The sequence below is a fragment of the Oryx dammah genome, unplaced genomic scaffold, assembly GCF_014754425.2.
Source record: "Oryx dammah isolate SB20612 unplaced genomic scaffold, SCBI_Odam_1.1 HiC_scaffold_16, whole genome shotgun sequence".
NCBI classification, from domain to species: Eukaryota; Metazoa; Chordata; class Mammalia; order Artiodactyla; family Bovidae; genus Oryx; species Oryx dammah.
Genome location: NW_024070200.1, coordinates 63,918,354 through 63,933,054, shown reverse-complemented (window position 1 = coordinate 63,933,054; position 14,701 = coordinate 63,918,354). Strand labels below are relative to the sequence as shown.

Genomic DNA, 14,701 nt, shown 5'->3' with positions numbered 1-14,701 from the left:
TCAGAAAGAGAAGTTTGAAAAGAAATCCCATTGACAATTGCACCAGAAAGATTAAAATACCTAGGAATTGACCTAACTAAAGAAGTAAATGATCCTCACTCTAAAAATTTGGCTTCCCAGGTGGCTCAGTGGATAAAGAATCTGTCTGCAATGCAGGAGACATGGGTTTGATCTCTGTATAGGGAAGATCCTCTGGAGTAGGGAATGGCAACCCACTCCAGTATTCTTACCTGGAGAATCCCATGGACAGAGGAGCCTGGCAGACTATAGTCCAGAAGGTCACAAAAAGCTGGACATGACTGAAGTGACTGAGCACACACACACACTCCAAAAATTATGAGACATTAGTAAAAAAAAAAAAAAAAAATGAAGATAACACAAAAAAGATGGAAAATGAACTCTGTTGATGAATAAAAGAATTAATATTTGATATGACCATACTATCCAAGGTAATCTACAGATTAAATGTGATCCCTATCAAAATACCAATAGCATTTTCCACAGAACTGGAACAAATCATTTTGAAATTTGTATGAAAAGGCAAAAGATCTTGGATAGCCAAAGCGTTCTTGAGAAATTAGAATTGAGCTGGAAGTATCATGGACCCTGACTTCAGACTATATTATGAAGCTGCAGTAATCAAACCAGCATGGTATTGGCACAAAAACTGACACAGAGATTAATAGAAGAGAATAGAGAGCCCAGAAATACATGCATGCACTTATTATCAATTAATCAATAACAAAAGAAGCAATAGTATATTTTGGAAAAGACAGTCTCTTCAATAAATAGTGCTGGGAGACCAGGAAAGCTACATGGAAAAAATGAAGTTAGAATATTTTCTCATACCGCATACAAAAATAAACTCAAACTGGAATAAAGATGCAAATGCAAGATGAGAAATCATAAAACTCCTAGGAGAAAACACAGGCAGGATACTTATTGACAAAAATTGCAGCAATATTTTTAAAATCTATCCCCTAAGGCAAATGAAGCAAAAGGAAAAAATAAACAAGTTGGAACTAATAAAACTATAAAGATTTTTACAGCAAAGGAAACTATTAACAAAATGAAAAGACAGTCTACTGAATGGGAGAACTTAGTTTTAAGTGATATGACTTGGGAGATAAGGGATTAATATCCATAAATATAAATAGCTCGTACAATGTAAAAAACATACAGTGTGATTTTTTAAAAAGAGCAGTAGACATAAATAAGCATTTTTCCAAAGAAGCTATACAGATGCTATATAGAGATGCTAAAGAAGCTATATAGAGATGGCAACAGTCTCATGAGAAGATGTTCAATATAGTTAATCATCAGAGACGTGCAAATCAAAACTGCAATAAGAAACCTCATACACATCGGAATGACTATCATTAAATAGAAGACACATATCAAATGTTGGCTAGTGTGGGGAGAAAATCCCTTGTACACTGTTTGTGAGAATATTAATTGGTATACCCACTTAAAGAAGATTATGGCGTTTACTCAAAAGCTAAAAAATTGTTTCCTATGATCCAGCTCTTCCACTCCTGGGCCTATATTCAAAGATAATGAAAACTCTAATCCAAAAATACACATGAACCCTAATGTTTGTGACAGCTTTATTCACAATAGCCAAAATATGAAAGTAACCTAAGTTTTCATGAACAAATGAATGGAGAAGGAGAGACACATGTATGTATACATACACACAATGGAATTTTAGTCATACAAAAGAATGAAATTTTGCAAGTTGCAACAATATTATGCTTAGTGAAGTATGTCAGAGAAAGACAAACATGGTATGTTATAAGTTACATGTAAAATCTAAACAATAAAGCAATGAAATTATAAAACAAAAATTAGACTCATAGATATTGAGAACTAAGTAGTAGTTACCAACGGGAGTGGGGAAGGAGGGACAAGATAGGTATATGGGATTAAGAGAAACAGACTATTATATATAAAATAAATAAGATTCTAGGCTATATTGTACTGCACAGAGAACATACCCATTATTATACAATAACTTTAAGTATAATCTATAAAAATTTTGAGTCACAATGTTGTACACCTGAAATTAATACAATATTGTAAGTCAACTATAACTCAATAAAAAATAAGGGAAAATTTAATAACATAAATATCTCTGGAAAGTTTTCAAATATTTTCAAATGAAATAATACACTTTTAAAAGCACTTATGAATTGGAGACTTTTGTTTCTGGGAAGATATAGTTGATATCTTTACCTTATTTCTCTAAATACAATACTAAATACCAAACTCCTGAAAATTATGTGAAACACGTATTTTAAAATTTGAAAGGGTGATGAAAAGATGAAACAGCTGTGGAAAGAAGATAAGTTATTTTACATTAATTCTAGCTCAACAAAAAATCAATAAAAAGAAAAGGAAAAGGGAAAAAAAGGTTGACATCATGTAGTATACATTAACATCACACACTCACGCGCGCACACACACACACACACACTGATTGCTTAGAAACGTGACAATCAAGTAGAAAACCCTTGACCAAAATAATTTCAAAATGACTATTAATTGAAATATATAATAAAACTATAAAATAATTATATTTAAAATTGGAAAGTATTTATCTGGGTATGCTTTAAGGAATGATTAAACATAAATACAAAATAAATATGGAAGTGACCAATGGGATTAATACCATAAAATTTTCAATTTCAGTATGTCAAATATATAAGAAAAAATGCCAACAGAGAGGAAACAATTGGGAATGGGAGGCTTTCTCTAGTCATTCAGTATTACTCAAAAACAGTTATGGTGCCCTTCCAAGGATTTTAGAAGAACCTCTATGTGTAGTTCTCCATGATACCAACTACAGTGTAGTGCAATAAGTGAGCAGATAGAGATCCTAAAGTCAGAAAATCTAAGTTTTTATTCTGGCTTTGTCATAGGTACATGACTCAGAATCTCTGTGCTTCAACTTTCTCATCTGTAAGACAGAGACAGCAATACCTATGCCACTAGGATTGCTGTGAGACTTACCACATTGAAAGTCTTGAAATATTGCCTGGTGCCTCATTACAGATAGCAATATGATGATGATGGTGGTGGTGATGATGATGATTTTAATGGTGGTGGTGATAGTGATTATTACTATGGTAAAGAAGAAGAAGATAGTGAAAGTGGTGGTAGTTGTAATCAACAGGAAGAAGAGGCATAGGAAGAGGACTCAATGGCTAAGAAAATTACTGAAATTTTCCTCCCAAATTCACATGCCCTCTGAAACTCCAACTACTTTTCTTCTTTCAAGTTAATGCATGCATCTTCAGAAGAGTATGGTTAATTTCAATATAAATAATTAAAAATGCTTATAGAAAATATTTGTTGTTGTTCAGTCACCAACTTGTGTCTGATTATTTGTGACCCCTGAACTTCAGCACGTCAGTCTTCCCTGTCCCACACCATCTCCCAGAGTTTGCCCAAATTAATGCCCATTGAATCAGTGATGCCATCCAATCATCTCATCCTCTTTTTCCCTTTTCTCCTTCTGCCTTCAATCTTTCCCAGCATAAAGGTCTTTTGAAATGAGTTGGGTGTTTGCATCAGGTAGCCAAATTATTGGAGTTTCAGCTTTGACATCAGTACTTCCAATGAATATTCAAGGTTGATTTCCTTGAGGAGTGTCTGGTTTGATCTTCTTGCTGTCCAAGGGAATCTCAAGCGTCTTCTCCAGCACTAGAGTTTGAAGGCATCAATTCTTTGGTACTCTGCCTTCTTTATGGTATAGCTCTCACATTTGTACATGACTACTGGAAAGATCATAGCCTTGACAATATGCAACTTTGTTGGCAAAGTGATGTCTTTGCTTTTTAACACACTGTCTATGTTTGTCATAGCTTTCCGGCCAAGAAGCAATCATCTAATTTCAAGGCTGCTGTCACCATCCACATTGATTTTAGAACCCAAGAAGAGGAAATCAGTCAATGTTTCCACATTTTCCTCCATGTACTTGCTGAAGTGATGGGACTGGATGCCATAATCTTAGGTTTTTTTTTTTAACTCTTCTTATTAACTCTTCTCCTTTACCCTCATCATGAGGTTCTTTAGTTCCTCTTCATGTTCTGCCATTGTATCATCTGCGTATCTGAGGTTGTTGATATTTCCCCAGGCAAACTTGATTCCAGTTTGTAACTCATTCAGCCTGGCATTTCTCAAGATGCCCTCTGTGTAAAGTTAAATAAACAGGGTGACAAAAAACAGCCTTGTACTCCTTGGTATGCATTTTCATAAGAGGATTTTCAGCAGTATTTTACAGAATTGATTCAGTATTTAACCCTGATTTTGGAAAATATTTTTAAAAGCTGTTAAGAAAGCTTTAAATATATACATGTATATATGTATATGGCCATGAACATTTCTGGGATAGTAAAGCTCAAATACAAAATTACTCAACCAAACTTTTAGAGTAGAGAGAAATGAATATTTCAGAGGTCTCAATAGTGGCAGGCATACAGAGTGTAAAGTTCTAGACATACCTATTCGGATTTGGGGGATATGCTCTTTTTATAATTAGTTTGACATTTCACAAGCTCATGTTACAAAATTCTTTCCTAAAGTTTATATAAGTTCACGGAATATTTTGAAATCTGGCATGATGAAGATAGTAGCTATATGTAGTCAAAGTTGCACAATGCTAAAGAGTGTAGAGTAAGGTAACAAAGTTAACTTTTCCACAAACCAAGTCTGTATCTTGGAATTGTCTTTTAGATTATATCTTATTTTCCAAACTGACTGTTTATATATGATGGATTTGAAATTCCAAAAGAAATCAATAAAATATTCTTCTGAAAGATTTGTAAAACTCTTAAAACAAAATTTTCATTTCATTTTAAATAAAAAAATTTAAAAAAAAATAACAAAAAAAACCCCCTTAATTATTAAATTTTTTTAAAATCAGATGTTTTTTTTTTTTTTTTTTTTTTTTTTGCATTTTGGTCAACATCAGTTTAGTATAAGACATTGATTCTAGATGATAAAAGATGAAATGAGAGCTATATTGAGAAATATCTGGTAAGATGAAAGTTAGTGGGCCTTGTTTCCCTGTCCATGACCTAAAAAGACAGTTGAATTTCTTTTGAGATCATAATTTAGGTGCTATAAAATGCAAACATTTTCACATTTGTAACATACATGTAACCATCACCAAAAACAAGATAGAGAATCTACATTTTCCCCATCTCAGTGAGTTCATTCATGTCTCTTTCTGTTCTCCAGGCCCACATTAGGGTGATTAGTTTTTAAAATGAGTACATTTGTTCATACGTTGTTCTCTGAACTGTTGAAAATGAAGCAGTTTAGCATAGTAACAACTGTCGTATTTTCCAAATTTCTTTTTACAGCTCTAACATAAAATACAGATTACTTTCAAATTTTACATGAGCATGTGAAACTTAAATTTTGTAGGTGGTACTCAAAAGGGACTGAAAACCCCTTTGATCTTGGAGGCCAGGGGGATCTGATTACAGAACTTCCACAGGACTGGTGAAACAGGCTCTTGGAGGGCACAAACAAAACCATGTGTGCACCCGGAGCCAGAAGAAAGGAACAGTGTCTCCACAGAGACTGAGCCAGGCTTGCCAATGAGTGTCCAGGAGTCTCTGGTGGAGGCATGGATAGAGAGTGGCCTGCTGCAGGGTCAGAGGCACTGAATACAAGGGTGCCTGAACAAGTCCTTATGAAGGAGGTCACCATTAGCTTCAGTATCCCTACCATAGTTTGGCTTCAGGCCAAAAAAAGGGGAGGGAACACAAAATTGGATTAAAGATTTACTGATCATGGCTACACCCATCAAAACAAGACCCAGTTTGTCCCAAAGTCAGTCTCTCCCATCAGGAAGCTTCCATAAGCCTCTTATCCTTATCCATCAGAGAGCAGACAGAATGAAAACCACAATCACAGAAAACTAATCAAACTGATCACATGGACCACAGCCTTGTCTAACTCAAAGAAACTATGAGCCATGCCACATAGGGCCACCCAAGATGGATGGGTCAAAGTGGAGAGTTTTGACAAAACGTGGTCCACTGGAAAAGGGAATGGCAAACCACTTCAGCATCCTTGCTCTCAGAGCACCATGAACAGTGTGAAAAGGCAGAAAAGTATGAAACTGAAAGATGAACTTACTAGGTTGGTAGGTGCCCAATATGTTACTGGAGAAGAGTGGAGAAGTAACTTCAAAAAGAATGAAGAGATGGAGTCAAAGCCAAAACAGCACCTAGCTGTGGATGTGACTGTTGAGGGAAGTAAAGTCCGATGCTGTAAAGAACAATATTGCATAGAAACCAGGAATGTTAGGTCCATGAATCAAGGTAAATTGGAAGTGGTCAAACAGGAGATGACAAGATTGAACACTGACTATTTAGGAATCAGTGAACTAAAAAGGACTGGAACCGGCAAATTTAATTCAGATGACCATTATATCTACTACTGTAGACAAGAATCCCTTAGAAGAAATGGAATAACCTTCACAGTCAACAAAAGAGTCCAAAATGCAGTACTTGGGTGCATTGACCAAAGTGACAAAATGATCTCTGTTCATTTCCAAGACAAACCATTCAATATCAGAGTTATCCAAGTCTATGCATCAAACAATATTGCCAAAGAAGCTGAAGTTGAATGGTTCCATGAAAACCTACAAGACCTCCTAGAACTAATACCCCAAAGAGATGTCCTTTTCATCATAGGGGACTGGAATGCAAAAGTAGGAAGTCAAGAGATACCTGGAGTAACAGGCAAGTTTGGCCTTGGAGTACAAAATGAAGCAGGGCAAAGGCCAACAGTGTTTTGCCAAGAAAACACTCTGGTCATAGCAAACACCCTCTTCCAACAACACAAAAGATGACTCTACACATGGCATCACCAGATGGATAATACCAAAATCAGATTGATTAGATTATTTGCAGCTGAAGATGGAGAAGTTCTATACAGTCAGCAAAAAGAAGAACAGGAACTGACTGTGGCTCAGATCACGAACTCCTTATTGCCAAATTCAGACTTACATTGAAGAAAGTAAGGAAAACCACTGGACCATACAGGTATGAGCTAAGTCAAATCCCTTACGATTATACACTGGAAGTGACAAATAGATTCCAAGGATTAGATCTAATATAGTGCCTGAAGAGCTATGGACAGAGATGTGTGACATTGTACAGAAGGCAGTGATTAAGACTATCCCCAAGGGAAAAATGCAAAAGGGCAAAATGGTTGCCTGAGGAGGCCTTACAAATAGCTGAGATAACAGGAGTGAAAAGCAAAAGAGAAAAGGAAAGGTATACCTATTTGAATGCAGAGTTCCAAAGAATAGCAAGGAGAGATAAGAAAGCCTTCCTCAGTGATCAACACAAAGAAATAGAGGAAAACAGTAGAATGGGAAAGACTAGAGATCTCTTCAGAAAATTAGAGATACCAAGGGAACATTTCATGCAAAGACAGGCACAAAAAAGGACAGAAATGGTATGGACCTAACAGAAGCAGAAGATATTAAGAAGAGATGGCAAAAGTAAACAGAAGAATTCTACAAAAAAGTTGTTTTTTGTTTTGTTTTGTTTTGTTTTGTTTTGTTTTGTTTTTGCAGTCCATGGGGTCGCAAAGAGTCAGACACAACTGAGTGACTGAAGTCTGTATATTATTATCCTGCTTATTTAACATATATGCAGAGTACATTATGCAAAATGCCGGGCTGGATGAAGCACAAGCTGTAATCAAGATTGCTGGGAGAAATATCAATAACCTCAGATATGCAGGCGACACCACCCTTATGGCAGAAAGTGAACAGAAACTTAAGAGCCTCCTGATTAAAGTGAAAGAGGAGAGTGAAAAAGGTGGCTTAAAACTCAACATTTAAAAAAACTAAGATCATGGCATCCATTCCCATCATTTCATGGCAAATAGATGGGGAACCAATGGAAACAGTGACAGACTATTCTCTTGGGATCCAAAATCACGGCAGATGGGGACTGTAGCCACTAAATTAAAAGATGCATGCTCCTTGGAATAAAGCTATGACCAGTCTAGACAGGATAATAAAAAGCAGAGACAGTACTTTGTGACAAATGTCTATCTAGTCAAAGCTATGGTTTTTCCAGTAGTCATGTATGGATGTGAGAGTTGAACCATAAGGAAAGCTGAGCACTGAAGAACTGATGCTTTTGAACTGTGGTGGTGTTGGAGGAGACTCTTCAGTGTTCCTTGGACTGCAAGGAGATCAAACTTGTCAATCCTAAAGGAAATCAGTTCTGAATATTCATTGGAAGGACCAATGCTGAAGCTGGAGCTCCAATACTTTTGCAACCTCATGTAAATAACTGACTCATTGGAAAAGACCCTGATGCTGGGGAAGATTGAAGGAAGGAGGAGAAGGGGATGACAGAGGATGAGATGCTTAGATGGCATCACCAACTCGATGGACATGAGTTTGAGTATGCTTCAGGAGTTGGTGTTGGACAGGGAAGCCTGGCATGTTGCAGTCCATGGGGTTGCAAAGAGTCAGACACAACTGAGCAACTGAACTCAGCAAGTTAATCACAAGCACAGAAATCAGAGCTGTAATTTAAAAAAAAAATCTTCCAACAAACAAAAGCCCAATGCTAGCTAACATCACAGGCGAATTCTTCTAAAAGTTAGAGATGAGTTAACACCTATCCTGCTCAAACTCTTCCAGAAAATTGCAGAAGATGGGAAACTCTCAATCCCATTCTATGAGTCTACTATTACCCTGATACCAAAACCAGATAAAGATATCACAATAAAGAAAATTACAGGCCAATATCACTGATAAACATAGATGCAAACATACTCAACAAAATTCTACCAAACAGAATCCAACAATACATTAAAAGGATCATACATCAAGATCAAATGGGTGTTATCCCAGTGATGCAAGAACTCTTCAGTATATGTAAATCAACCAATGTGATAGACCATATTAACAAGCTGAAAGACAAAAAAAAAAAAAAATATGATCTTCTCAACAGATGCAGAGAAAGCTTTTAACAAAATTCAACACTGGTTAATGATAAAGACTCTCCAGAAAGTAGGCATAGAAGGAACATACTTCAATATAATAAAGGCCATATACAACAAATCCGTGGCAAGCATTATTCTCAACAGTGAGAAAATTAATGCATTTGGCGCAAGAGGAGCAAAAGCAAGGTCACTGCAGCCACGAAATTAAAAGACGCTTGCTCCTTGGAAGAAAAGCTATGACCAACCGAGACAGCATATTAAAAAGCAGAGACATTAGTAGCCAACAAATGTCTATCTAGTCAAAGGTATGGTTTTTCCAATAGTCATGTATTGATGTGAGAGTTGGACTCTAAAGACAGCTGAGTGCCAAAGAATTGATGCTTTTGAACTGTGGTGTTGGAGAAGACTCTCGAGAGTCCCTTGGACTGCAAGATCCAACCAGCCCATCCTAAAGGAAATCAGTCCTGAATATTCATTGGAAGGACTGATGCTGAAGCTGAAACTCCAATAATTTGTCCACCTGATGTGAAAAACTGACTCCTTGGAAAAGACCCTGATGCTGGGAAAGACTGAAAGCAGGAGGAGAAAGGTTTGACAGAGGATGAAATGGTTGAATGGCATCACCGACTTGATGGACATGAGTTTGAGCAAGCTCTGGGAGCTGGTGATGGACAGGGAAGCTTGGCATGCTGCAGTCCATGGGGTCGCAAACAGCTAGGCACGACTTGGCCACTGAACAACAGCAACAAATTACAGAACATTGTACATCAACTACTCTTCAATAATAATAATAATAAATATAAATAGGTAATAAATAATAAAAGCTATCTATATAATAAAGTTTATAATAAAAAAGTAAATTTGTCTTTCCTGAGATCTGGACAGACTCAGCTCTGGAAAAGTTTAGAAGGTCTGGTGAGAGTGAGCCGGGCAGTTAGATCAGGTCTATAATTTGAATGTCAACTACAACCAAGGCCTCCACATTGAGAGATATATTCTGTGCTCACACAGACACGGCTTGTGGCTGTTCACCTTTTGTTGGTTATGAACATCTGCAGCAAAAATCTTCTGGGTTCAGTAGCCATTTCCCATTCATTTTTGGAGTTTCTATGCATATGAGGAGAAGTTGATGATTAAATATGGACTAAAATGATCAGAATTATAATTTTGACTTTAATGTGTTACAATCCTATGTCTTCAAGCGTTAATATTTGTTTTGCATTTTTAGATGGCTACCCCAAAGAAGAAATGATTTATAGATGGAGAAAAAACTCGGTTGAGGCAGCTGATCAGAAATCCTGGCGGCTTTATCAGTTTGACTTCATGGGCCTCAGAAACACCACGGAAACTGTGCAAACATCAGCAGGTAAGAGATAACTTAAAGAAGTGTAATTCTAAAAAAAAAAAAAAAAAAAAACCCTCTGACTTTTTCCTTGATGCCTAAGGCGTATCTTTCATGTAGGATTCCTTCCCATGTGCGTTTTAGCTAATTATACTCAGGCAGCCATGATTCCTAAGTAATATTTGAGGCAAGACAGCTGATCTAAAGTCAAAAATGTTCAGTGTTTTAATTGTGACGGGGAAAGGGTGATTAGAATTGCCTTACACTTTTAAATTGAGACCATGCTGGCATTGTGTCTATAAATCCTCTCATCACTTCATTATGTCTATAAATCCTCTCATCACTAACCAGATTTATATAAGCCAATTTCACTAATGGTAAGAGTTCTACAACTTTCCACATACATGACAAACATGAGATACTATAGATAATACACAAAATAAAAAGCTGATGTGAAATATCCTTTGAGTTTCAGTTTCTAGCTTCTTCCTTTCCTTTGAACTTTGTCTCTTTTTCAATATATTGAGCCCAATAATTATCCACCAATTTGGCTTTAAGTGAACATTATATGCATATTATAACATGTATTTAGATGAAAGAGATGCTTCACCTATTAATGTCTTTAAATACACTTTTTTGTTTTATGGATTTTTTTTTTTTTTTTGTATTCTGGTAATTCTCAAATAAGAATCTATGGTTCACTATTTTGCAATTCATTTTTTTCTAACAGGATTTGGGGAGTAGATTGGTTTCAAGTCAGTTTTTCTTCTGATCTAGTTATTTGCTAATATAAATAATTTATTGGCTTTTAAAACTCCATAATAATTTGTTTCATATGACTAGATTAAGATATAAATTTTAATAGTAGTAAATATCTCTAGTTCATCAGGCACTCTATCAGATCTAGTCCTTTAAATCTATTTTTTGCTTCCATTGTGTAATCATAAGGGATTTGATTTAGGTCATACCTGAATGGTCTAGTGGTTTTCCCTACTTTCTTCAATTTCAGTCTGAATTTGGCAATAAGGAGTTCATGATCTGAGCCACAGTCAGCTCCCGGTCTTGTTTTTGCTGACTGGACCTAGCTTCTCCATCTTTGGCTGCAAAGAATATAATCAATCTGATTTTGGTGTTGACCATCTGGTGATTTCCATGTGTAGAGTCTTCTCTTGTGTTGTTGGAAGAGGGTGTTCGCTATGACCAGTGTGTTCTCTTGGCAAAACTCTATTAGTCTTTGCCCTGCTTCATTCTGTATTCCAAGGACAAATTTGCCTGTTACTCCAGGTGTTTCTTGACTTCCTACTTTTGCATTCCAGTCCCCTATAATGAAAAGGACATCTTTTTGGGTGTTAGTTCTAAAAGGTCTTGTAGGTCTTCATAGAACTGTTCAACTTCAGCTTCTTCAGCGTTACTGGTTGGGGTATAGATTTGGATTACCATGATATTGAATGGTTTGCCTTGGTAATGAACAGAGATCATTCTGTTGTTTTTGAGATTGCATCCAAGTACTGCATTTTGGACTCTTTTGTTGACCATGATGGCTACTCCATTTCTTCTAAGGGATTCCTGCCCGCAGGAGTAGATATAATGGTCATCTGAGTTAAATTCACCCATTCCAGTCCATTTTAGTTCGCTGATTTCTAGAATGTCGACATTTTCTCTTGCCATCTCCTGTTTGAGCACTTCCAATATGCCTTAATTCATGGACCTAACATTATGCAATATTGCTCTTTATAGCATCGGACCTTGCTTCTATCACCAGTCACATCCGCTACTGGGTATTGTTTTTGCTTTGGCTCCTTCCCTTCATTCTTTCTGGAGTTATTTCTCCACTGATCTCCAGTAGCAAATTAGGCACCTACCAACCTGGGGAGTTCCTTTTTTTCAGTATCCTAACATTTTTCCTGTTCTTACTGCTCATGGGGTTCTCAAGGCAAGAATACTGAAGTGGTTTGCCGTTCCCTTCTCCCATGGACCACATTCTATCAGTCCTCTCCACCATGACCTGTCCATCTTGGGTGGCCCCACATGGCATGGCTTAATTTAACTGAGTTAGACAAGGATGTGGTCAATGTGATCAGATTGGCTAGTTTTCTGTGATTATGGTTTCAGTGTGTCTGCCCTCTAATGCCCTCTCGAAACACTTATGGATGTGAGAGTTGGACTGTGAAAAAAGCTGAGTGCCAAAGAACTGATGCTTTTGAACTGTAGTGTTAGAGAAGACTCTTGAGAGTCCCTTGGCTACAAAGAGATCCAACCAGTCCATTATAAAGGAGATCAGCCCTGGGTGTTCTTTGGAAGGAATGATGCTAAAGCTAAAACTGCAGTACTTTGGCCACCTCATGTGAAGAGTTGATTCATTGGAAAAGACTCTTGATGCTGGGAGGGATTAAGGGCAGGAGGAGAAGGGGACGACAGAGGATGAGATGGCTGGATGGCATCACTGACTCAACGGACGTGAGTTTGAGTGAACTCCGGGAGTTAGTGATCAACAGGGAGGCCTGGTGTGCTGCAATTCATGGGGTCGCAAAGAGTCGGACATGACTGAGCGACTGAACTGAACTGAACTGTGGGTAAAAGAAAAAGTATGAAAAACATTCATGACAGATAGGAGCTTTCACTTTTACTAGAAAAACATGCTAGACATGACAGGTTTATGAATAAATTAGGAATTTGTGTATCAACATTACAAATAGACATTATATTGAACTCAATTGCTTGGAAGACAGAAAAAATTAGTACTTTTTTATGAATAGAAAATTAGTATCTCCCCAAAATTCTTTTACTCACTCATGGCAAACAGAGTCTTCCCATAAAGTCAATGAATGTATTGGCATGATAGAAGAATGTTCTCCATCTGTTCTTCTTAGTTATCGTCCCTGTTTATATATGAAGCTTCATGTCATGTTAAATATTTTCACTGTGTATCCTTTAGAAAATAAGCAAAAAGTGTATTATAAATAAGTAAATTTACATTAAAAAATCAAACTCACTTTTCTTCAACAAATCAGAAGCTGTTTGAAGATAAGAGTGAGTGGGCTCCAGAGAGGCACCACTTCCTCCCATGCCTGTCTGCAATAGCTCAGAATGTCCTAAGTCTTATTTCCTGCTGGAAGGTCCTTGATCAGTCATTTATGGTCCCTCTTTTGCACAGTCCTTCAGTTCTCTTTCCCCTTTCTCTTGCATGAAACACAACTCTAGTTAAATCCAGCCCTCTGCCCACTCTATACTTGGGCCCAAACAGCATTATGGGGCAAAAAATAGGTACATAGAAACACACCACTTCCATGACTTATCTCAGTTTAAGTCCTTGGCCATGAATTTCAAGTGAGCCTTAAGGTAATCATATTGTATTTTGCTAGTCCAAAGTTTTTCAACCTTTACTCATTATACTTTATTCATTGTATATTTTTAACTATTTTTTCATTATTATATCCCTTGGGATATTAATACTACAGATATTCTGACATAGCTTTTCATGTTCCATGGCCTTTTAGAGGGCTGCTGCTGCTGCTGCTGCTGCTAAGTTGCTTCAGTCGTGTCCGACTCTGTGAGACCCCATAGATGGCAGCCCACCAGGCTTCCCCGTCCCTGGGATTCTCCAGGCAAGAACACTGGAGTGGGTTGCCATTTGCTTCTCCAACACATGAAAGTGAAAAGTGAAAGTGAAGTCGCTCAGTCGTGTCCAACTCTTCACGACGCTATGGACTGCCGCCTACCAGGCTCTTCCGTCCATGGGATTTTCCATGCAAGAGTACTGGAGTGGGTTGTCATTGCCTTCTCCTACATATGGTAATATCCAAGATTTTTCGTCTCCCACCAAAAGCAAAATTTTCCTCCCTTAGGGGTAATATCACTTTAATTAAAGTGCAAACTCTAGTCTATTTATTCTCCTGCACTCCTAGATGGCTAGTTCCTATTTTGCTCTTGGTTTCAACCTCTGATATCTCTACCTTCTTCCTGATTTTCCACTGATGATCTTGCCACTAATTCTCCCTAAAATGCTAAAGCAATCAGAGAACATCCAACATATTTGCTTACCTGTTCATGCAGAGTATTGCAAATGAACACCCATTGCTTATCCATATGTGCACCAGGTCCTGCTCCTTCTACCCTATAAAAGGGATTGCTCCAATATATCTCCCTCTCTCTTCTGCCACATTTTTACTCTCTACAGTGTCATTATCTCTAACACTTAAAAACAATCTGTTGTTTCATAAAAAGTGAAAGAAAAAAAAAAGTTTATTCTGGTTGTCTCCAGTAGGCAACAAAGGACACACACAAAGTGGGTAACTAGGAAGAATTTAATAAAAGGAAGGAACTATTTGCTGCTGGCAGATCTTAGCATATATTTCAATAACATAT

The 14,701-nt window shown here is 37.1% G+C and overlaps 1 protein-coding gene across 1 annotated transcript in view; it reads left to right on the top strand.

The window, feature by feature from the left end:
• GABRG3 (gamma-aminobutyric acid type A receptor subunit gamma3) overlaps window positions 1–14,701 on the top strand; it is an 823,115-nt gene that overhangs the window by 689,672 nt on the left and 118,742 nt on the right. Inside the window, exon 6 of the mRNA XM_040257137.1 lies at window positions 10,223–10,360. Coding sequence (XP_040113071.1) covers window positions 10,223–10,360 — 138 coding nt within the window. The remainder of the gene's footprint in view (window positions 1–10,222; window positions 10,361–14,701) is intronic.